Source organism: Gadus morhua, chromosome 15 (genome assembly GCF_902167405.1).
Source record: "Gadus morhua chromosome 15, gadMor3.0, whole genome shotgun sequence".
Classification (NCBI taxonomy): Eukaryota; Metazoa; Chordata; class Actinopteri; order Gadiformes; family Gadidae; genus Gadus; species Gadus morhua.
The window spans coordinates 3,343,128-3,368,651 of NC_044062.1; the positions used below are offsets into that span (position 1 = coordinate 3,343,128).

At 44.5% G+C, this 25,524-nt stretch overlaps 1 protein-coding gene across 1 annotated transcript; it reads right to left on the bottom strand.

Annotated features, from left to right (window-relative positions):
* Nucleotides 1-97: 97 nt before the first annotated feature.
* hmgcll1 (3-hydroxymethyl-3-methylglutaryl-CoA lyase like 1) lies at nucleotides 98-14,125 on the bottom strand. Its single transcript, XM_030379703.1, has 9 exons — nucleotides 13,565-14,125; nucleotides 12,468-12,545; nucleotides 11,780-11,887; nucleotides 11,369-11,464; nucleotides 11,096-11,244; nucleotides 10,342-10,405; nucleotides 9,145-9,333; nucleotides 1,140-1,265; nucleotides 98-639 (listed from the first exon to the last, which is right to left on the bottom strand). The coding sequence occupies exons 1-9, from the start codon at nucleotides 13,658-13,660 to the stop codon at nucleotides 535-537; spliced, it is 1,011 nt and encodes a 336-aa protein (XP_030235563.1). The 5' UTR covers nucleotides 13,661-14,125; the 3' UTR covers nucleotides 98-534.
* Between the last annotated feature and the right edge of the window lie 11,399 nt (nucleotides 14,126-25,524).

Consider the following 25,524-nt stretch of genomic DNA (forward strand, 5'->3'; position numbering starts at 1 on the left):
CTCTCTCTCTCTCTCTCTCTCTCTCTCTCTCTCTCTCTCTCTCTCTCTCTCTCTCTCTCTCTCTCTCTCTCTCTCTCTCTCTCTCTCTCTCTCTCTCTCTCTCTCTCTCTCTCTCTCTCTCTCTCTCTCTCTCTCTCTCTCTCTCTCTCCATATATTTCCAAATCAGGAATCTTTGGCAATGGTAATTGAGCTCAGGGGGTTGGGATTTGAGGCATCATTATCAATGTGTGGATGTGTGTATGTGCGGGTGTTACTTTGTTGGCCTCAATAGCCTATGTATTTGATAAAGGTAAAATAAGTTACAATAAATATCTAAATCAGACTTCTTTGGCCACGTCAGTTGAGTAGGGCAATACCTAAATCCTTCTCATTCTGTGTGACTGCCACCGACCTTGTATCTTCCTATAGCCTCTCAACACAGCTGCCCTGTTACTGCCCCGTCTGCTGGCTGCGTCACCAGGGGAAACGGGAAAAGGAGTTGACTGACACACCAGCAGTTGAAGTGCCAAGGATTGCGTCTCCCGGGCTTTGATTCACAGCTGCGATCCTCGTGCTTGCGCGACCCTGGAGTTTGTCTTGCGGTTCAGCGAGTGACAGATGAAGTCACCCACTGCGATCATTTTGGAGAGGTCCACTCCCTGAAATAAACAATGCAAAGTGATAATAATATTCGTCAGCGGCATCACCATCATCATCCTTATCATCACCGCCATCTTCCCAATCATCATCATTCCCATAATCATCCTCGTCATCATTAAAAAAACACACACACAAACCGCTGATGTTAGTAGGTGTTGGGGTAATATGTGCTAGGGGCTAAGAGCAGCACATTTCTAGTTCACACAAAAAATAAAATCTCTCGAATGTGTAGTAAGCGAGTCCCACCAGAAGGGAGAGCACTTGGCACAGCGCAAAACATGTAAGCGAACCGGTGAATTCATCGCGCTACAAAAAAATATCGGGACGATTTCGAAAGGACTTTCAATCAAAGTATCCCCATAATCAAATCTTCCAAATAACGACCAGATGACAATGTCACTTTTGGCAGCCACAAGTGCACGCTGAATAATAAAAACGCTAAAAAAATCCAACCAATCCAATCCAAAACAAATAAAGTGACAGTGACGGGGACACTTACCGTCTGAATGCCCATGCCGTGGAGCATGTAGAGCACGTCCTCCGTTGACACGTTGCCAGACGAACCCTGGGCGTACGGGCATCCCCCCAGGCCTGCTACTGCCGAATCCACCACACAAACCCCCATCTGGGACCAACGTACAAGAGAGACATTCAGCACCCCTGATCCCTGGCTTCCACTCCCTCCCTCCCCCCCCCCCCCCCCCCCCCCCCCCAGGTAAACCCCCCCGGAACAATGGTCCTTGGTTCTGCTTTATTTGTTGGATTTGGTGCCCCGTACCCACTTGCCAGGTCCTTGTGGTCATGTTTTACATCTGTTGAGGAGAACTGTGGGCTTATGTCTGGGGGGGAGATTGAGTAGACACACCGATACGGCTGACTCATCCTGTTTTTGGTGTCATCCAAACCACCAGTGGCGGGGTAATTATGGCCTTGTTCATAGTGAGGCATTATGACCGCTATGAAGAGTATGCTTCATGCACTCCTAACGTTCCTTGTAACTCGTGTTTGTACAGCACCGCTCTCTGCCCTGAACCAGAATGGGGATTTGCTCATACTTACCGGCGTGCACAGGGACTTTTTGTTCCTTACGAGGCCTTAGAAACAGACTAACCGGTAACCGCTAAAGTAGGAATATATGGGCTTACTCTGCTCTGTCGTAAATATGAAATTGAGCAATATTGAGTCATAGTCGCACTGTTTCTAAGAAATAGCCTAATTCTCAGGGTATTTTCAATTCCAAGCCCAAAGATACTGACAAATAACTGACTTCTTCCTCGATCGCTTCGGAGAAAAAACTATATCAGTTGGAACGCTCAACCTGCACCGTGTAACGTCCTCGCTGACGCCATCGCCTCGGTTATGTTTGAAATGACGTGCCGTCTGATAACAATAAAAGTCATCCACTGCTTCGAACTTAAAAGGATGGAGCCCATCACATCACTTCCTCTGCAGCGCATAGCGCCCCAAAACCCGTCGGTGCTTAACAGACCGAAGAAGCTTGAGCCCCGGGAGGATCACTCCATGCTCACACTATCTCATCGCTTTGAAACAGAAGTCATGGCATCGCTCACACACGCAGGTCTCAACTTAAACAAGGCTGCTGCATTGCTCAACGACAGCCACACACTGCTTCCCCTATTACCACGGCTGTCTTCTCTTCTTCTTCTTCTTCTTCTAAATGCCACAAGCAGAACTATGCCCCCCCCCCCCACCCACCCACCCCCAAAAAAACAACTCCAGAGCAAAGGCCTTGAGTCGTCAGATCAAAGCAGCGGGATGCGTTCCACATGCCAGGGGAATTGTCGTGAGAATATCATATAGAAGATGTGCAGCCCGGACCCAGCACGGCCCGAACCAGATGCCAGAACGTCTACCTCCAACCCCCCCCCCCCCCTCCCCCCCACCACACGCCAGACCCCCGTAGTGAGGTCTCATTAACACCCCGTTCCCCTCCGCGGTCAGCGGGTCACGCTCCTCGTTATCGTAGGGAGACAGCCCCCCCCCCTGGGGAACCTCTGGGTCAACAGCACTTAGTCATGAAAACCTCTTGTTCCTCCGTGGAACAATGTTCCTAATTGCCCCTCTCTCTGGCGTGTAAATCCCGGGGCAAGCCGGCCCCGTCTCTGCTCCGAGGGTCCTCCAGAAGGGCTTTAGTAATTGCTGTTTGTGTTGGCGGGGAGCGAGTAGGGAGGAGGTGGTGGTAGTAGTAGTAGTAGTAGCGGTGCTCGAGGTATCAGCGCCCGCTCCGCTCGTCCACACGGCGTTCCCAGACCTTGAGAAACCCCAGCAGCCAGAGCAGCAGGATATTCAGACTTCATTTTGTTTTTGTATAAACAAGGATTTGTAATCCACCGCGGCGATCCTCGCACTTTTCCTGGGAGTGGGTTGGTGTGTGTGTGGTGGGGGGGGGGGGGGGGGGGGGGGGGGGGGCTGCAGAACCAGTGTAAGGCCACAGGGGATCCGCAGGAACAAAAGGCCCGGGAACAAGGCTCCCGTTCAGCCGGTCCTGCGCTGGTTCTGTGGACGTTAATCAAACAGGAGCTGGTGGTCAGGGAGCTCCGTCCCGCCAGCGTTCGGATTACTGCGCACCGCCAAGTTAGCAGTAGCCTTGGTTGTGTCGGGCTGGAAAATGCACAGTGCATTCCTGGGACTAATACAAACCCTGGTTCCTGTTTTCATTATTCAGGTGGTTAAGCAGCTCCGCGATACGTTACACTTGCACTGGATACATTTTGGGTTTTTGCAACTGCGTCATAACAAGTGTGCGTGTGTGTGCGTGCGTGCGTGCGTGCGTGCGTGCGTGCGTGCGTGCGTGCGTGCGTGCGTGCGTGCGTGCGTGCGTGCGCGTGCGCGCGTGCGTGCGTATGTGTCTGAGTATGAGAGAGTGTGTGAGTGAGAGAGAGAGAGAGGTTGAAAGACCTGGGAAAAAAGGAAACATAGTACATGTGTATTGAAGCCTGCAAACCGTGGCTCTATGGCTGTGAATAGGAGGATAAATGGGTTTCACAGGTGAGATCCACAGCTGATAAGCACATCACATGGGAAGGTATTTAGACCAACAGATAAACAAGTCTGTCATCAAGCACCAATCTGTTACGCATATTAATGCAGTGGAAGTCGAAACGAAGAAAAACATTAAGAAGCTGAACATGATTTCAGTGTATAAACTGTGTAGCACTAAAATGAACTAAATAACTAACTAACAAACCAACTAATTAGCAGTCTTACCAATGAGCCAACTACCCGCCAGCGAGCCAACCAACCAACCAATCAGGGAGAGGACAGCCTATTGTTAGGGTGTTAGTTTTGGTGATGCCCACTGCGAGTCCCTTCGGATCAACATGTCTGCTAAATGACTGAAGGTGTGCTCACCTGGGACGCGTTAAGACACCTTGTGCAACCCGCTGAATTAATTTTCGTCTGGGGAACGTCGTCTGCGGCAATTTCAGGAAGGGGCGGGGCCATGTGAGTGACCATGTGGCTCGTATCCTTGGAGGGAACTCGCTTTCAACATGAAATTATTCCAGCTTTGACCCGGCTGGCCGCACGAGAGAAAGCAACAACCGAAATATTTGCAGTACAGTCCAAAAATATTTGGACTTTTTGAAGCTGTGGCTGTTTGGCGGTGTGTTTTAAACTTGCCATGATGGAAGAACGCAACGCCTAACCTAGCGACCTTACGCAACCTAACGCACCTTACATCTGAAATAGGAATAAGCAACCACACAGTTTATTACAACTGTCATGGGTTACTTAAAAGAGAATACCTTCAGCTTGGCTTTTTGGAGGAGTCCGTTGCTATAACACATCACATTATTGGCAAGCTTTTTGAAAGAGACTTCAAGCTTTTCTTTGAAAGATTGATGTTTAGATAAATCTTGGATTTGGTTTCCATAATCACATGCCACTGAGAATCTGCCAAGCTGTCAACTGGTACATTATAATGTGTGTTGGTTTGAACGGACAAACAGTGATAAAGTAGTCTGACAAGGTTTTAGTCGATCCGCTCACAAGATTAAATTCTAGATTTTACTAAAGAGGTCAGACCTGTTTTCACCTTTCATCTATTATTCGTCAGATAGCTTAACCCCCTCTTTACCCCGATGTGAGGTAACATTATCTCGTAAACCGTTCAATGTATCAAACAGCCAACCCTACAAAATATGAGCTGTTGGCAAAACAAAGCTCATTCTACTGGCTGGTGAGCAATGCAGCCCTTCACCCAATGACGGGGATGCTGAGATGAATACCTTGAGCTGCCAGACCTGTGAAATATAAGCACATACATTCTCATTGTGTGACCTGCCAGGACTATTATTTTTTTTTATTTTTTTTTAACGGTTAACAAAGCCCTGTCGACCTGCTGGAAAAAAAAAAGAAGAAAGACTGTACAAAGACCATGGAATGTCTTTATCAGGAACAAAGGAGTTGAGTCAGAGAGAGAGAGAGAGAGAGAGACAGAGACAGAGACAGAGAGAGAGAGAGAGAGAGAGAGAGAGAGAGAGAGAGAGAGAGAGAGAGAGAGAGAGAGAGAGAGAGAGAGAGAGAGAGAGAGAGATGGCAGAGTTCATTTCTTCTTCTTCTCCCGGTTGGTGGTGGACTTAGACGACTGGCACACTGCAGTCATAAAAGTTTTTCATTTCCAGCAAATGTTTGCGTTAATTATCCCTGGCAGACATTTGTTTCTGTGGCTTTACGGGGGGGATGGCGAAGAGGGTATGTGTGTGGGGGGGGGGGGGGGGGCGGGGGTTGTCTCGTCTTAAATCCAATCGAAACGCGATCCCCGGGGGATGTCTCGCTGTCTCACACAATTGATCCCCTTTTTCTTTTTTTTCAGGGCCGTCCGCAAGCAAAGCACAGAGTCAACTGTCTGAGTAGTCTGACTTTAGTTGGCCGTTTCTCACGACTCACTACACACAATCCCTGCACAGCCCCCGAAAAGGCATCGGTTGAGGAAAACACAGCGAAGCCTAGTGCAACCTTTTCTGTGTAAAATGTATAAATTACAAATGCAAAAATACTTTAAAAAAGTTGCGTTGTTGTGGCACACACTCCAGTGTCTCCCAGCACACCCGACTAGGACCCGAGTTTCAAAGTGGTCGTCGCTGCGGGAGACTAGATCAACACAAACACACACACACACACACACACACACACACACACACACACACACACACACACACACACACACACACACACACACACACACACACACACACACCCCTACTACGACAGCTTTGGAGTTGCATATAAAGCATTATTCATGTGCTCACTTCAGTAGGGGGAAAGGATGATCTCCCCCCCCCCCAACCTCACCCACCCCCACCTTCAACCCCCCCCCCCCCCAACCTAACTCCCCCCCAGGGCTTCTCTATCCGTCAACCTTGCAGTCTCGCTCGCTTTTGTCCAACAGACACTGAATAGGTGAGCCTTTGTGTTTGCCCCCCCCCCCCCCCCCCCCACACACCTGCAGTGACCCACCCAGGGGTCTCAAAGAGAATCCCTCTCCTCTGAACACAGACAACAACCCCCCCCCCCCCCCCTCCTCACGGTGGTCAGAAGTGGCGGGAAAGTCAAGACAGACAAACAGTGAAAATAAATATCTGAACGATGCTCTCGATCGGTACGGCACTGCACAGAAACGAGGGGTGCTTCTTCTGATTCAGGCTGACGAGGACCTTGAGGGCGATGTTCGTGGGGGAAAGCGGCGAGAGCACATCATCAAAGACGACTGTGTGTGTGTCTTGGTTTGACGGGCAGGCCCACTGGAATATCTTATGCTCATTCAAATTCTGGGATTTCTTCTGTGGCTTGGTTTTGAGTCATCTTCCTTTGTGAAGAGGCTCGTATCATGTTACTTAATGCTTTGTCCATGTTGATTGATGGTCTCTCTCTCTCTCTCTCTCTCTCTCTCTCTCTCTCTCTCTCTCTCTCTCTCTCTCTCTCTCTCTCTCTCTCTCTCTCTCTCTCTCTCTCTCTCTCTCTCTCTCTCTCTCTCTCTCTCTCTCTCTCTCTCTCTCTCTCTCTCTCTCTCTCTCTCTCTCCCCCCATTGTAATCCCCATATTTGTTATGAGGCAAACAGTACCTTCTCAGTACAACACCACTGAACACATTCATAATGAGGTGTGGTGACACACAGCAGTTGGGTTACACAGCAGACAATAAGCACAATAACATCGGGACAGTGACATATTGTTCGGTACGTCCGTTTTGGTTCATAGCCATAGATAACAACAATAACAGCAAGCAGAGATTGTGCTTTTTAGTTGTTTTTTTTAAATTAGAAGAACTGGTGTTATTTTTTACTACCTACCATCCAATATGGCTTATATATAGCCATATTAAATAGAAAAAAGCAATTTTATATTGCTAACTGAAGCTCATTCATCATTTTCAAAGGACTACTTTGACGAAAACGTTTGTAAAACGAACAAATCGGTTTGGCAAGACCTTAGCCAGTCCTTTGCTAATGCATCTCTTTCAAACACCTCGCTAAAATTACGGGTTGTCATCCATCAAAGACAGTTAAGTAGAATCCGGTCGAGGACAAAGATAAGCTTGAGCACCTTCGTTTTTTCTTCATGAGGACATCCTGTCGATACAGGTCTATAGCGAGGTCACTCCGGCGAAATCCACTCATTTAAACGTAGAATATGAACATCAAGTACCAATTTAATCATTCGTCAGCTCATAGGAAACATACGCTTCTTGACATTGGCCTTGAAATAAAGCAACCAATCACTTCACAGACGTAGTTAACCTCTGAGTACATGACATGGAAATAATTACACGACCGATAGAAATGATTGTTATAATGGAAAATACACAAAAGATAAGGGCCTTTCTTTACACTGTACATCAAAGATGAAATCCTTAAGAGGAATAGCTGGAAAGTGGGATTACACGCGTTCACCTGGCCCCCTCACCATCGACTGCTCTAGCTAATAACGTTAAACAGAAAATCGCATTAGCTCCTCGAGTTCAACATCTGGAGGAGATATCTCCTCAAAGCAACAAGGGGAGTGATGCTAATGGATGCAAGCCGCATGTTGTCAGAACATATTCCTGGGGCATTTTTGTGGTTTGGACAATATGTATGTGCACAGTATGAGAAATGATGGGTTGGGGGGGGGAAAGTTCCCAAAACAATCCTGCATAGAGAGAGAGACTGAGATTAAAGGTAGAAAAAGAGAAATGACCACAACATTTGTTTTTGTCAAGAATATCATGCATCACCATTATCTTTCCCAAAGGTTCCTTGAGGCCCTCTCCACTTTCAGCTGGACCCAGAACAATGGAGCCTCTTCATCTCCAGATCCATCACGACACAAGCCAGGACCGAGGAAATCTACATCATACTCCACATCGATGTGTACCCTTTCTCTTAGGAAAAACAACCCGTCCACCTCAATCCTCTCCTAGCGTTCTTGATTTCCCTCCTGCTCCTTTCCCCTTCTTCCTCCCTAAGTATGATGGATACGTCTCCTTCATCTCTCCAGCAGAGCTTGACTCCCTGTCCTGTCCTCGTCTTCTCCTTGTACCTTCAACCCCCCCCCCCCCCCCCCCCCCCCCCCCCCCAATTGTACCACCATACTCAAACTTTCCTCATGTACAATGTCTTCTCTCCCACACTCTGGTTTTGTGTTCTTGGAAACTCTTTCCCCATGTCGGGGTCAGCATGCGTCCCTTCCCCCCCTCCCGACATTTCCTCACCACAGCCGCCTGTCGGTCAGAGCTTACCAGCACCTCTGTAGGACCAATAAGGGTACTACCCTCTTTCTATGCTGTTGGTCTGATTGATGATAAAGTAAAATATCCAATGCTCTAGACTGATGTCCCCTTGTAAGTTACCTCATGGTTTTCATCTATTTAACAAATTGCCTCTTCTTCAAAATACATCTAAAAGATATTTTAGATATAAAAACACATAAGACATATAACAACATATTTTATTTTAGAAAGGACCCCTTGATTGTGGCGACACCCTGAAGAATGTGGCTGGCCCCAACCACTCAGGTTAAAAACCAACCGGTTTTTAACCTGAGCTTTAACACAGTTTTTAACCAACCGGTTTTAATTAGACATCAGAAATCCGGCCTCTACTCAACATCGAATAAAACCTGCAACATGCTGACCCACAGCTCGAGCGTTTTGTCACTTCGGCGACATCCAATCAAATCCCTAAGAAGTAAAGGCTCAGTTATGGCTCCACGTCGACGCAATGACCACGCAGACGCCTCGGCGCAGTCGTGAACCTGTTACGGTTCTGCGTCGGGATTTAGTGAGCCGACCAATCACAGCCCTCGCAGCTGCGTCGCCTCGACGCAGCTGCGAGGGCTGTGATTGGTCGGCTCACTAAATTCCGTGATTGGTCGATGATTGGTCGGCTCATGCGCTGTGATTGGTCGGCTCACTAAACGGCCCCGCGAACGGCCCTGGCCGAGCGTACCTGCGTGAGCGTACCTGCGTGAGCGTACCTGCGCGAGGGCGGCGGCTCTCTCACCTGCAGCGCGGTGAGGATGTTGGCGAGCGCCTGGCCGTAGGTGTCGTGGCAGTGGACGGCCAGGGCGCGGCAGGGCACCTCCCGGGTCACGCTGCGGAGCATCGCGGCCATGGAGCCCGGGGTCCCCACCCCGACGGTGTCCCCCAGGGAGACCTCGTAGCAGCCCATCTCGTACAGCCTCTTCGCCACCTGGGAGGTTATCGGCCGTTTAGCCGACCACCACACACATTTTTCATTTTTGAGACACACGGCATTCATGGGGGGGGGGGGGGGGTTAAGGGTGAGGGGGGGCTTGCTCGAGTCTCAGGTAGACTGAGAATGCGGGGTTGGGGTTCGAACCCAGAACCTTTTGACCCCGGGGGTCAGGCTACTTTTAATGAATGCTGTGAGCCAGGGCCTTCCTGGTCTTGAATAAGCAGGACAAACAAGACAAATATATACAATATTCGAAAAGTGCAGGATTAGTGACTGTGAATTCTTTTAGCAGAGACTTTCATTCAAAGCAACATAGATGCAACATGTATTCATGGATCAATATATGCATGACCTAGGGGATCGAATCTGCTACCTTTCTGCTGGGAGTCACCCTAGAAACCCTCATTATGGCACCTCGGTCTAATTTAGGAACCCAGGGAAATCAAGGTATAACACCTAATCACACAGCTTTTGAAACATGAAAGATGGTTGGGGAAATTATGACTGATTGATGATTGGGTCGTTATGAACAGATGCGACCTGTTTACTGTGAGGAAAACACGGTGAAACTGCGCGGTGAGAGAAACAATGCTGCTACCTGAATCCAGCTACCTGAATGAACCACATAGGATACAATTCAATGGTCCTCTGTACGTTTAAATAATTGCTTTACTGTTATTATAAATATAAACGCATTCTGTATATTTCTCCCTTTTTAATTATAATCTCACATGTACGGGAGAGTTTGTCGAGTACAGTCAGTGGTGTAGCATAAGCCAAACTGTGGGAAGCACTAATGATGATGATGATAATAATTATTAGTAGTATAATAATTGTTATTACTTAATAAACACTTTACTTTGGAAGAAGATAACTGCATTTTGTTATTAAACATTCACTGCTACTCTGTGTGTGGAAATCCCTATGCAGACAATAAAGGTTCCTCTCTATTATACCATATTATGGCTATACATTTGGGAGACAAAGAACTGTATATCTTACCTCTGTAACTTTAGAAGGGTCGATTGGTCCCTCATGAGGGCATCCCAGGGCACAGGAAACATATCTGAAGAAGATAAGTGAGATGCGCCTTATTTTGAAAATCATCATCATTTGAATTTAAAACAAAGTTAAGTTAGGGACATCATTCGTTTGAAACAGACGTTTTGAGAAATATCGAATTCTGTAAACATAAAGGCAATAACACCAAATATGTTAGAATACCTAACACAGCTAGAATACCTGTGGTTTCCCATGCAGTCCTAGTGGATTACAGAGATTGCGAATCAGCTATCATCAAATGCACATGCATGACTTGGGGGTCATGTGTATAAATGGCGTGCACAGCCATTCTTCATTTTATAAGTAGCCTGACCTTTAAGAAAAACAAGAAAAATCTGAAATAAAGTGTAAATATTATTACGGAAGTGGCTGGTGGCTTTTTGGTATGTGACGATATTCTATACCTTCCCCAACGAAGGTCTTGATTTGTTCTCTTCGACGTACATGTGTGTTTGTGGTTTACCAAGGCATATAATAGCTTGGTGCACATCTGGAACGTTGTGGAACGGACCTATTACTGCTGAATCGTGTAAGTACTCCCTTGCATAACGGATTATATTTTTCTTCATTTGGAGATAAATATAACATTTTGTGGGGTTTTTCGTCGCCGTTAGATCCTAAAGTCGGTATCAAATCCGATGTGCGGTTTTACTCCTTGTAAAGGGGGACATTGTACACCGTCTCGAGTACGAACCCGCGCACTGGGATTTGCTGGTCTTTGGCGGCGTTGAGGACTTCCTCAAACCTCAGCATGCTCTCATCAATGGAGCAGTTGATGTTTTTCCTACTGAACGTCTCTGAGGCCGACCCGAACACCGCTACTTCGGTAGCACCCGCCGCAAGCTGAAATAATACAGGGAAAACTCTAACACCTAAAAAGAAAACGTCTTCACAGGTATTAAAGATGTCAAACGATGTCAACAAGTTACAAAAAACATCACATAAAGCGATGAAGGATAGCACTCACCGCGTTTTGGAAGCCGTGCATGTTGGGCGTCAAAACGGGATAGCGAACGTTCGGCGACTTTCTGATTCCTTGCAGAACTTCAGTGTGGTCGGCCATCTGAGAACATATGGTGGAAAGGAATATCAGTTGGGCCCCATAAAACTTAACCTTATGGGAGAACAAAGGCAGCCTTTTCCTAGCCACGTGCAATGAAACAGCAAACTAATATTTTTTAAAAGGCGGCTAAATGTGCCGGTGATGCTATACAAATACACATAAAAGTATAAGTCTCTGTTTACTCATTCAAAACCTCCACGCGTTAAATAAGGTGTGTTGCTAAACGTGCTGCTTTTAGCCCCCAGTAGAACGCTCTTAAAACGGACGCTCCATAAATCCCTCAACGCTGTCTGAGCGGACGCAAGGATTTATTACCTGGGGTACCCACTTTGAAGACACAAAGCTGGTGGCCTCGATTACAGACAGCCCTGTGTCTGAGAGCCTGTCTATCAGCTGGACTTTGACCTCCGTCGGAACAATCTCCTGAAGCAGAATCAAGTTGAAACATTGATTTTATGGACGTGATCTCATTCGAGGCTGGAAGTATCACAAGACAAGACCAGACAGCAATGTGTCTCTTATTTTTTCTTTTCTTTTTACACCTTTGCAAATCGCAGTGATTTACCGGACTCACCTGCTGAATCTTAAAAAATACATATATTTTTATTCACAGATAAATTGCTGAAATTTAAGTCCCTCATCATGTCATATTTTTCAGATTGTGACGGGCTGGAAAAAAGGGAAGGAGTTGCGATTTCTTGGTGCCAAAGCGAAAGCATCAGAAAGCTATCTAGGGAACCTGTGTCATGTTTTCTGTTGAATCTAAGGAACATTTGAAGCGTACGATATTTAAAAGAAAATGTGAAACACATGCTGACTGCGATCATGTACAAAAAGCTTGCATGTTCTATAAACTCCCATAAATATCCAGATTTACAAGAATAGATCATACACCACATGATGTAGGCCTACTATTGGAAAAGTTTCCTACATGCACGGAACAGATTTTTCATTTGAAATATCGCCTAATTATTAAACAGTTTGGACAGATATAAGAGCATACCTTTTCATTTTGAAGCCCATCTCTTGGCCCGACCTCAACGATTTTAACAAACTCTGGGTACTCGTGCGCTCCAAGACTCTGGAAAGATATCAAAGGATCGTTCTGTTTCTAGAGGGGCATGGGGTGAACTGGTGAAGGTATTGCATTATAAATAACTCATGGTCTAATCGTTCTTTAGTGTGCAAAACATGAACGACTCCCCAAGCCGACCTCCAGAAACACAGAGGAGTCAGACGTGTGATTGCGTTCAGATGTAGAACCTGGTGATACTCTGGAGATGATGAGAACGCTGAATGTCTGGCCTTGTGTTTCAAATTGTTCACTAATAGTAAATGTGCCCTTTGGATGGTGGAGAAAAGGTAAAACCAAATGACACACAAACAAATATTGGCCTATATTGTTGTTTTTTTTAAAACAGTTTGTGTTTGTTGAGTAGGCGTATGTGAATTCACACAAATGCATAAGGGCCCATTGAGTTACTGAGAGCAGCTTTTAAGTTCCAGGTGGCAGAATTTAGTAGCATCTAGCAGTGAGTTTGCAGAATCCCCCCCCCCCCCCCCTTCTTAAATTGATTTTTCTAGGGCTGTTTGTCCCTTCGGGGCCACTGTAGTAACATGGCGAGCTCCATGGAAGGGCACCCTACAAAGATAGATGCGCTGACTCTAAGGTAACAGAAGTAAACGATTCTTATTTCAAAAGAATATACACTGATTCAAACACACTTATGAAAATGATATTCCATCTGCCAAGTCTCTTGGCTAGATCCTACTAAATTCTATACACTACACCTTTAACAGTTATAAACATTCAACATGCATGCAAGAGTTTTGTTGTCAATCATTAAAACAGAATAACATGGATACAAATTTATTTTATTTTATCTAGCGCCACTCCCTCTTCTGAAGATGGGTTTATCTAAACGATGACAATGCAATAGGCTATCTTTTACATTTTGCATCAGACAAGCTCAGTTTAAAACGCCTCACATGTTTGCACCCCCTCCCATCCTCTCGCGTTTCCCGGGATGGTTACGTGGCGTGTAGACACGTGCAAGAAGGAGACGGGAAAAACAAACCAGACACAGCAAATATGCCCACCTTCTCTTCAACGAGCCACCGCTTCAGCCACGGGTAGTCCCGAGCGAGTTGCTCGTGGCTCAGACAGTGTTTCACTGTCGTGGGTACGTTGCCCATCCAGACGGCTGCCTTACCACAGCATCCGCGTCCCCGTTGGTCGTCTTTTCGCTTGACAACCTGGCTCGGTAGAAACACGTCGTCTCACGATGCCGCCTCGGTGTCAGTGTCTCCCCGTCATCAAATATGGGTGCATCGATCGATATGCTAATGCATGCGGGACGGGGATGACGGCGAGGCTGGCTTAGATGCTTGAGTGGATTACATCAGGAGGAGTCGTGTCGGATGCAGTACACCGTAAATAATGATTCAGCATGTTGCCATGGCAGCAGCATCACATGGGCAGAGAGAGACAGAGCGAGAGAGAGAGAGAGAGACTTTTTGATACAACAGTAGCTTTTGGAGGTGCTTTGTCTACACTACAGAGAGTGCTGCTACTACAACAAAAACATTTTCCCAGACCGATCGATTTAGGTGTCGAACCCATGCCTAAAGCACAGCACACTATACACGCCTTTACTGTCACGAGGATATGTTGCCCCCGCCTACTTATTCAATGTCAGCCTACTTCCTGTTGAGAGTCAAGGCAGCGGGGGAAACACGCTGCTCTGATTGATCTCTTGTGACCTAAACAGCTGAACAGTTTCCATTGCCAGACGCGCCGGGGCTGCCAATATCAACTGCAGCGTGTAATAAAATCCCTTGTTAAGCCAGGGCAAACTGTACCACAGAAAGGCTCATTCTTCGTAGCACAGATGTTAACAATAGAATCGGCTTAATGAAGGCCTCGCACTAAGGCAGCCCTCCTCCGTGATAAACCATCCGCTGATGAGAACCCAATGGTGGCTACTCTGATTCTGCATCAGCGCTGAGAACGACTTTTTTTGTGACCTTAGGACTAACGTTGATTTGCAGTGTCGGTTGATGCACATAAATATTTATTTGATTTTTTTGTGTATCTCATTTTGTGTTTATTTTATTATTATTTTTATTTTTTAGTACAATGTCTGTGGATGTGTCTGTGTGTACTGGTTTTCAACTTGTTGAACTTTTTGCTATCTTTCTTGGTTTTTAGCTAAGCTTTGTGTCAGAGTATATCTGCCAGAGACACATCCACCCTTGGGTTTTTTTCATTCAGCAGAAATTCACTGGTTTAATTTATTTTACATTTCTTTCAGCTGGACAGAAAGAAACAGCTCCGCACAGGGGAAAGGAAATCCTACAATCAGCACAATAGGCCGACTTAAGAGCTGTTGAACTTGGAGCAGGTCAACTTTGTTATAATCCATGAAACAGCTTATGTGGTATTAAGTATTCATATAACATAGGCCCTACGTTGAATGTGTCAAACATGACTCTTTCACAGTAACGTTGATACATAACGGCATCATTCCCCATATCCCTCTCTTCACTCTAAAGAATAACTTTAACCCAGTCAGAAAGGTGCAAAGGGATCTATTAAACAGACTGCTTTTAAAAACAGACAATCTCCTGCTTTCTCAACAACATCAACTGCGGTGGAAGAAAGCTCATATGGGCGGTAGGGCTGGCTTCACCGGGAAGGCCTTGTTGACGTTCCTGAGAGGGAACCCAGCAGCGGAGGTTCATCCTGACCGGTAGCAGCTGGAGCGGGTTACTCTAAAGAGAGGGCCCCCAGGGCCCGGCCACGTGAACAAAGCAACGCAATGCAGGTGAATGAGGAGCCGCAATTTAAACAGATAATACAGGGGGAAGGCTTTTGGGCCTTATAAATAAAGATTATAATTCTATAATTTCTCCCTTCCCATACCTACTTGAAACGTGTTCTGTCTTGGCTCAGGGAATACGATATTTGAAAAGGCTTCTTTTGATTTGGTAGTCCGCCGGCTGGCGATTGTTAATGCTAATTATAGTAATGAAGCATAGCAACATCTGGTCTCTTTAAGAATATGTTTTATTCACATTGTGGCCTTCGTGCTCACAGTGAGCGAAACGAAAACAGGAGAAAAAACGGTTTCACCGCTGGCTGGTATATCTTTCAAGGATCGTACATTCATGCTTAATGACAATAGGTATGTTAGTGTTGAGGAGAAACAGGTTACAGACTATAGATAAGTCAGTCTCCATTAGGCACGGGTGTACCCCTCTTTCCGTCCGGCAGATGCAGTGCATTCCCACCGCTATCAACACGGCACCCCTTCTCCCACAGACGCAAAACACTTGTGTATACAGTGCATTAGTGCAAAATGCTTTCCTTGTTACGCCTCTTACGATCAAACAGACTATATACGTATTTCAGTATTTTACCGTAAACTAAAAAATTTGCCGCCTGCCACCGGCTGAACATCTATTTTACAAACTGGAGGGACTCTTCTGTGTGTGTTTTTTGTGTTTGGATGGGAGCATGGGGAAGAGGGAGAGCAGATGTCCAAAACATACTTTATGGGGTACAGGTTTCAGCACTGGCATGAAAGAGGTTTAAAGCGCTCAGATATACACTGAAAATAAAGTGGAAGAAAGAAAACAGGAACCAGATTAAATCAATTTTCATCCTACATCCGTCTTCGATTTCCCCATCATGGATTTTACTGAAGTGTAACAACAGAAAAGTGCCATGACTGGGAGATTGGCACAATTTCCTAACCCTGAATGCAATATAATGGCATAATCCATTAGTTAGCTTTTTTCCTGTGCAACCACGATGCTTGGCAATTGTTGCACGTATTTTTTCGGGGAAATAAAGACAAATAAATCGGGTATATTGGTTCAAGTTGTGGCTCATGCTTATAATTTGTGAAGAGGATTGTCATGATCTGCGCCAACTTTCCTACACACACTCCTTGGAGAGAGCATGTGTGTAAAAGCTTACCCAGAAGCACTCACACGCCATTGGATCTCATGGCTTCAGGTCAGTCAAGTCAGTGACCTGATCCTTTGCTTCTCAGTCATCAAATGATCACCTAGTGAATAGGCCAAGGCTAGTAAAACTCACCGGAATCTGAATTGAATCAGAGAATTTGTCAAGCTCAGCAAATGTTGTTAAAGTTCACCTCGGCTCGCCCCGTGGCTAATTAGGCCAGACTTGAAAGGAACATTGTTCTTTAATTACAAGGAACTTCTGTTTTGGGATAAGAAAAAGTCTTTGGCTGAGATATTAAGGTTCGGTATGGGAAACTTCTCGGGCCTATTCATTACAGATAGTACAGGGCCACAGATGTGAGCAGATGTTTCAAAGTAGCTACAGATATATTGTGCGTTGTGTTTAATTGTACTTCTGGGGAATCCATGGCTGGAAAAACACTCCAACGAGGCCATAAAGTTGGACTTTGTTTTCTTAAATCTGTCCACGTCTCTTGTAAAAAGAAATTAGATATAAACAAAATTTACTGCGCTATAGCGTAATTGCTGTTGACATCAGTTTTTCCTCAATGAAAAGGCATGGCATTAAAAAAAATACACTGCCATATTATTATTTTAGTATTTCTTCTTGCATAAATGTATTGTTACGTATTTTAGGAACACAAGCTGTATTTCCCTCACTTAACCAATAGGGGGTAGGACCAAATATATAAGCCGTAAATACTACACATAGCCACAAGGGAAAGCAGGACATTACTGAAGGCTGCAATAGATACTTTAGCCACAGAGGGCAGCATCACAGACCAGGCGAGGAAAACCGAGGATTACGTCACACCGGTTCCTCTCCAAGTCTTCCGGTCCTCGCTGAGTCCATAAAGAAGACCACCTGGCCACAAACTTTAGAACTCTCCCGGCAGCGATTACCATACGTGGGTTTGTGGTTAGGATCAGCTAGGAGAACACTCTCGCACGTGCTAAGGCACATCTCCAATCTCTCTTTACTTCAGAGCATCAGTTTACCATACCGAAAATACTTTATACAAATAAAGTCTCGTTAAAGCTATTCCTTTGGATTCGACCCCTCTTTCCAATAAGTACATTGCAATTTGGTGACGCCCTGACGTGATTGGAAAGTTCCGGACCGAGACTTGCGACCGCGGGGCCGTCGGGAGCAGTACAAGCTACTTACAGGCGCCACAAGAAAGGTAAACAGAACCTGTTGTCAATGACTAAACTCTGTATAGTTAGATTAGTAACATTAGGTGAATAGCTTGTACTGCCTTCGACTGGTTGCGGGGACGTGTAATCTCGGACTGGTTTAAATTCATACAGCCGGTTAGACGAACGGCCTAGGATACGCTAACAGATTGAAATTGAATAACGAGCTCACGAAGTAAAGGGCTGGGAGTGTGTTTTATATGGGTTTGTAGATAGACTGTATCCAATCCTGATTAGATCTAAATGTTTGTACCAACGTGGGAGACGTATTACCTGTGGTTAAGTGTTATTTATTTGGTGATAAGCTTCGAGTTCAGCCGGGCCACCATAAGGTATATTTATTACCGACCATAAACTTCCGAACTCTTACGGCGGGGCGAGGAAAGGTCAGGTTTTTAACGTTAATCTATCTTAGTTGCATATTGAACCGGAGGCTTGGCCGGCGTTAGCCAAGGAGTTAATCTAATTGATTCCTCACAGCCCGGTTCATGTAACATCTAATGTGCAATTTTGGTTAGTATAAAACGCAGCCGTAGAGGTAGCACTTACGCAGTACAACCCATCTGCTATCAAGTCCCTCGCTAACCCGCCGTGGGGACAAACTTGCTGGAATCTCATACTTCTTATAGAGATCCAAAACTAGTTTGTTTCTGCAGCATTTTGGATGTACCACGTGGTGTACGATTTAAAGGGACAACGCGTCTTGGAAACGTGCGTTTCCTTTGTTCGTACCTCCACAGTCTTTGTAGTCGGAGCCCTTTTTGAAACAAACGCCATTGCTCAAGAGCAACAGGGGGCCTCGACTTAAGTGTTACATTCTCTCTCTCTCTCTCTCTCTCTCTCTCTCTCTCTCTCTCTCTCTCTCTCTCTCTCTCTCTCTCTCTCTCTCTCTCTCTCTCTCTCTCTCTCTCTCTCTCTCTCAGCACACACTTATTGAAGACAACAAGTGTCATTTTTGACCTGGGTGTTTTGATAAGGCAATGGTAGCCTGCACAAAGGGACCCCCGGTGTGCTCTGTCTGTCTCTAGAAATATGTTCTCTCTCCATAAAAATATTCCCTTAAAAATCCATCTGTTTCAAATGATAACAATGTTTTGGCAGTTACTTATTCAGCCAATTGTATATAATTGTCACATTTCACTAGTCAATAGCTGGAAGTATTATATTGTATATTTCATTCCAATATTTGAGGTATTCCGCACGCTCATTAAGTGCCCTCATCCTCTACGAATCAATAAATCCATAGCATTAAGTTGAAAACCATCGGTAAAGCAATAGTTTCTGACGCATAATATTTTGGCTATAGTTTTGTAACTAATAGAATTCAACATCTATGGGAGAACAATATTTATGTATACATGTGATAAATCTGTAAATCCACTTTGTTTGTACAGACATATTGCTTTTGGGCAACCAGGAAGGTTGTTCCACAGTTTCAATATGGAATATTGAAAAGTAATTAACGTTGTACAATCTTGTAACTCCCAATTCCTCGCTCTTTCTCTCTGTCTGCCTGCCTGTCTAAAGATAGGCCCTCCCTCACCCCTTAAATTCCTTCCCCATCCTTTAGTCCCTATCTCCCACCCCCCCCCCTCATAAAGACCCCCCCTCATAAAGACCCCCCCCCCCCCCCCCTTCCCCAGAGAATAGAACGAACCCCCACCCTTCCCACATCACCTCTCTCTATCTCTCTCTCTATGTCGCTATTTTTAACAACAATGACTTCTATTTGTAGTTCCCCTTATCATCCAAGGATCTCATAGGGCTATCTGTGTACATATAAATTTACACAAAGCGCAGAAACAGTGTATTAAGAACACAAATTGCGGTTAAGTGGTAGCCTTATGCCATAAGGTAGCACCGTTTTCAGCCGGACAGATAGAACTCTGAGAAGTTTCTGTAGTCAGCTGATACGCATGTAGTTTGCACCACAGCCATATTTGTAGTTCTGAGTAGTGAATCCAACCCCCCCAAATCCCCCCCCTTCGTAGATCTCCTCGTCTCTTCCTCCCGCCTAAACCCCCTCTCGTGAATTCCCTCCCCACCCTTTATTCCCTGTCTCCCACCCCCCCCCTTCCCCACAGAATAGCTTTGTCTTAAATGCCCCACTGGCGTCGTTTTGAGTACTTGTCGTTAACAATTGTTCATGGTTATGGGTGCGAGGTAAGGTCCTCCACTGTCGGTCTCTGTGAAGATCGAGCCACAAAAGAACATTAACGAGAGTTCCAATCATTATTATCTTTAACTTCTCCCATTCTTCTGAACTTTCCTGAGGCCGGCACGGTCTGTGTTCCTAAGCAATAGCTCCATTGCGGACGGTCAGAGTAAATACCACCTATCTGATGATCCGCTAATAACATCCAAGACTGCATGATTACTTTTATATTCAAGTCTGTTGATATTTTGTTATTAAAAACGATGAATTATTAATCTACGAGTCCCTCCTAACCCTTTACACTCGTAAAAGTCCCCACCACCCCCCCTCCAGGCCCAGTCTAACACCCTGTCCCCTCACTGGCCTTCCATCTCTCTCTCACTCCAACCCCGTCTTTCTCCGCGTCTCCTCCTCCACTGTCTTAATGAACCCCATCCCCACCACCAATCTTCCTCCCTCTAAACCCTCATCATAAAGACCACCCCCCAGCCTCTCCCACGACACATCTCTCTCTCTGTCGCTATTTTTAACAACGATAACTTGTGTATATATAAATGTACACACAGCGCAGAGCCATAGTGTATTGAGAACACAAATTGCGGTTAAGTGGTAGCCTTATGTTATAAGGTACCACAATTTTCAGCCGGACAGATAGAACTCAAAGAAGTTTCTGTAGTCGGCTGATACGTATGTAGTATGCACCACAGCCATATTTGTAGTTCTTGGTAGTGCCCCCTACTCGTTAACACGAGATTATTCCCAATTACATCTCAACATCTCCAAATGTACCACAAATATATAACTATTATGAGTCCCAACTAGACGACCCCCAGCTTTCCAAGTAGCCGATCTCTTGCATTCGTACTAAATTTGTTCTCTTTTCTCGTCAGGCCTTGGCAACTCGAGCAGTAATGGATGCCCGACATTCATCATTTTTAATCGTTAACATTACTACAAATATTCTCTTTTCTAATCAGGGAGTGGTAACACAACGATCAGTTGCCCACGATCATCATTTTACTTCTGTGCATAAAATATTAATTCTCTTTTCTCTTTAGGAGGTGGCAACACAAGCAACACAAGGTGGCAACACAAGCATTATAGTTGCCAAACACTCATCTTTTTACTTCTCTGCATTGATCTTAATTCTTTCCCTCTCCAGGAAATGGCAGTATAAGAACGAATGCCAAACACGGACAGTAATTATTATTTTTTTTTTCAGGTTGCTGAGCGCTTCTGTCTATTCAACATGCGTTTTGTGTAGCAAGACAGGTAGAGAACCAGGCTGGTTCAAATAGACACGGGGTTCAACTGCTAGAATAATATGTCTAATTAATAAATGGTACACATGGTTTTAAACGGCGCCCAAGGAGGGAGTTAGCTCAACTGCGGTAGACACAATTACAATACGTTTTTTGCGAATATTAAAGGTACATGGGTTAAATTCTACAATAATCAGCTACTACAGACGAATAGACTGAATAACACTGCGTGAGGTGTTCAAGGGTCAACTATTGCTTCCATTGGAGCGATTGCAATAGATATAATATCATACCACCAATATGCATGCAATATCTTGTATTCAACAATTAGGAATGCCGGATTCCAGAACCGAAAGAAGTCCTACAAAAGGACACCAACCCAGGGGTCTTGCATCAAACCAGATCCCTATACGACAGTTACACGGTGATCTTAAGATAGGAATAATTATCTAAACTCCGCATCATGAACGGTTAGCCTTTAAAGTTGTCCATAGCATGCATACCGCTCGTCCACAGAAGTCCGGGGATTAACCAGGCCTGGGAATTCTTATTAGAAGAATTTTGGGATAACCTGCCTCATAGGAGAGCAGAAGAGTCCCCCCCAATAGAGGATCCTGAGGACAAGCGGTAGAAATGCATAGTTCAACAAACCTGACGAGGTCCAAAAATAAGAACGATTAAAATATATATTTCATTACAAACTATAAAAAACGTTACGGTAACAACAGAAGTATGATGCCTAATATTGAAATGCAGATTTTTAATATTAAGATATTTTTGATAATGTTCAAATTTAAGTTTTGTATGTTTGTATTTTCCCATGTGGTCTTGTCACCCTGTTATTCTGCAGGGTCGTTCAAGATCCTTTGAGGTTAGTGGAAATCAGTTCTCACTCTGTTCCTTTGTTGTCCTGTGTTGGTTTGGGCCCGTTATCCTTGATCCCCAGAGAAGCGCAGAGACGCAAGTGATAAGGAACGGCCAACCCCATATTTATGACATCTTAAGGAATGATGACTTAGATGACCATATGGTTAACAAAGGCTTTTGGTTTGTTGTGAGGCAGCTGTCCTCAGCAACACTTCTGAATGTGTAAGAACTCCTGGCCACTCAGCAGACCTCTCTGCGGACCCTTTAGAAAATGAAGGGCTCCACAGGAAAAAATCCCATCTGAGGTCTCAAATTGTTGAATAATATGCTTATTTTTAGGTCTGTTGATGCATGTTATGATGCATCTTCGTTCGTGCTTTTCTTACGAATGTGTATATAGAGATAAAATGAAAATAAAAATAAGTAAAATATAGAATGAAAACAAATGGTGGATTCATATACCATGTGTAAATGTCCTCTTGTGTGTGCCAGAGCCACCAAAATAATGGAGGTTACTCGACTGTTACATACACGAGGGGATTTTGAAAGCATACCACATATACAACTAAGATAATTAGAAAATGGTTCATTATAATTAACTTTCAATAACTTTGCTTTATCCAATAACTTCTGAATTTTTATTTTAGGTTCAGGTTTTGTTTTGTTTTAGAATATCACCCTATATTTAATGCCCAGATGTGCATATAGTGTAGGACAATCGGGTAGTATAATAAAGGTAGCTGTTGGAACCAGATACGGTTACAAAGAAGTGATATTGAACATACAAATTTCAACTTTCTAATTTCCCTTTTTTCATCTTTTTAGGTTTATAAGATAGGAAAGGGCTTAGCAATACATCTGCTCGCCAGGGACAACATAGGCTCAATTTAGATTCAGCAGTAGAGGGTTAACCTTTCAAATGCCACTGCTACTGCTGTAACGCTTTGATACAACGTCAGCGTCTCATAGTCTGATATTTATTTTTACTCTGATAAGTTACGGCGCATCTGACTTATGAAACATTTATGGTTTACTGCATTTAACAACAGCGTGGTCTCAAGACGGCTGCATAGACCCACAACTATCGACCTTTGGTTTTGTATGTACTGGTCTTCATATATCTTCATAATGGATTGGTTTAGGTACAGATGATTAAGGAAAGGAACTTCAACTTGATTGCACTACACCGTTGTTAGGATTGGTTAATTCTAATGCGCATGGCTGAAGCAATGCGCAAGGAGGGATGTAGTGTGAATATTAAATCAAGGTTGAAGGTTGAAATCAGCTCAGAATAAGGAATGGGACACTCAAAACAAAAATTTAAAATCCGCACAAGCACTAAATAGATGAATTATAATACAAACATGTTTGAAACGCATACAATTTTCAGGTCCTATGTTTCCAGAAGCAAGGTGAGTACAGTGTATCACTCTGACACAGCTAACTTTGCACGTAATGCTTACGGTTAGATTCATGCTTACACTTACATTTCTATGGTCCCATAATGGACTTCCATTAGAACAATTAAAAATAGAATTATAGGAAATGTTTTTGAACAACTAACTGCTGTACATGAGTTTGTATTTCTACAATAGAAACAAAAGTTCCAGAACCAGATGCAGACACACCCGGAGCCGATAAACTGCCTCCGCCGAGCAAGGAGCAGTCACATGAGGAGATCAAATAACGGCAGGAGTTGAATTGGTTCTGTTTTGCTTGTCCACCATATAAAAATTATGCATATATATATTGTTTAGATAAATTACATGTATCATAATCAGCAACACTTCGTTCAGTTTAACAGATAAAGTTAAAAGGAATATGTATATATATGGAAATGTTATTGACAGAGCAAGGAGGGATAAATGCGATAGGCACAACGTGTTGTAGGCCAACTTTATCCCCAATAACACAGCTCTGGATGGGTTGCTGGCATAATTACAATCCCTCAGGTTAGAATTGGCAGAGAACTCCGGCATTAATGACCCTTTCACAGGTTGGATGGAGAATATGTTTGGGAGGTGGAAAAGCATGATCCAGTAAGTGCCTGTCGCGGGAATAAATGCAGAGACCGTGTTAATTGTCACCGGCTGCCGTTGTATTCCCTGCGCACGAGGGCTACTGCATCTGCTGATCCCCACAGCAGTGGGCGCTACAGAAGCGCCAAGTACCATTCAGGCTTACATGGGGATCAGATATGATCCGATGAAAGTGAATGATACATCACCTGAGGGGCCCGACCATATCCAGCTGTAATATGTAGAATAGTCAACACCTATACTATTCTAGTAGAAGCGCCTGTATATAAGATAATCAATATCCCGGATTTACTTGAATAACACATTTCCAACAACCATACCAGGCTGTTTGTTATTGTATAGTGTTGCGAATGCAACCCGTTATTTCTGAATCGCTGCATTGATAATGGTACTGTTGATCTTCCTTGAGACGATTGTTTTACAGGCCACCTGTTGCTGACACGACGACGGAGAACTTGTGAGGAGGCTCCCATGGTGTAGGAGTAACCTCTCTGAGATGAGCCCTTGACAAGGAGGGACGAGTCTTGGGTTCATGAATTACAGACCCGACGGCGACAGAAAGATCACCTGAACCCCCAAATCCATGCCCAAACCACCCACATGAACCGGCGCACCAATACACGAAGATCACCTGAACCCCCAAATCCATGCCCAAACCACCCACATGAACCGGCGCACCAATACACGAAGATCACCTGAACCCCCCAAATCCATTTTAGTCTATCAATCATTTTGAAATTTTAAAATTGTGTTATGACCATCAATTTTTACGTTACTTTCGCACCTGTTGAATATTTTATGACCTTGTAGCACATGACCAAAAGTATTAGCTCAGGATTTCTATTGATAGTTTTGTTTGTGTGCTGTTTGGCCATGTGATTGTATGATAACAAGATTCATGTTCATTGTTGTATTGTTAAATAATGACCTGTATTTTCAACAAGACCCACAACGTGAATGCCGTCTCAGTATTATGGGGACGCGTAGTGGTTTTTCCCCTCTCTTCAAGAGGTTCTTCCATGACGGTTGATGGTGTTGATGATAGATTCTACTTTGACTATGTTTTCGGTGTGGTAAATGGTGTTTATGATCTAAAATATTATTGTATGGTCATCTAAGATGACCAAGGAGGGACTGTTACGTATTTTAGGAACACAAGCTGTATTTCCCTCACTTAACCAATAGGGGGTAGGACCAAATATATAAGCCGTAAATACTACACATAGCCACAAGGGAAAGCAGGACATTACTGAAGGCTGCAATAGATACTTTAGCCACAGAGGGCAGCATCACAGACCAGGCGAGGAAAACCGAGGATTACGTCACACCGGTTCCTCTCCAAGTCTTCCGGTCCTCGCTGAGTCCATAAAGAAGACCACCTGGCCACAAACTTTAGAACTCTCCCGGCAGCGATTACCATACGTGGGTTTGTGGTTAGGATCAGCTAGGAGAACACTCTCGCACGTGCTAAGGCACATCTCCAATCTCTCTTTACTTCAGAGCATCAGTTTACCATACCGAAAATACTTTATACAAATAAAGTCT

What these genes read in the sequence shown, in the direction of transcription:
- hmgcll1 (XM_030379703.1), bottom strand. Translation starts at nt 13,660, where the DNA reads ATGGGCAACGTACCCACGACAGTGAAACACTGTCTGAGCCACGAGCAA. An exon ending in ATGGGCTTCAAAATGAAAAG is followed by an intron (nt 11,888 to 12,467) that starts GTATGCTCTTAT and finishes ATTCTGCTTCAG; the next exon opens with GAGATTGTTCCGACGGAGGT. An exon ending in ACATCCTCACCGCGCTGCAG is followed by an intron (nt 1,266 to 9,144) that starts GTGAGAGAGCCG and finishes CGTTGGTCCCAG; the next exon opens with ATGGGGGTTTGTGTGGTGGA.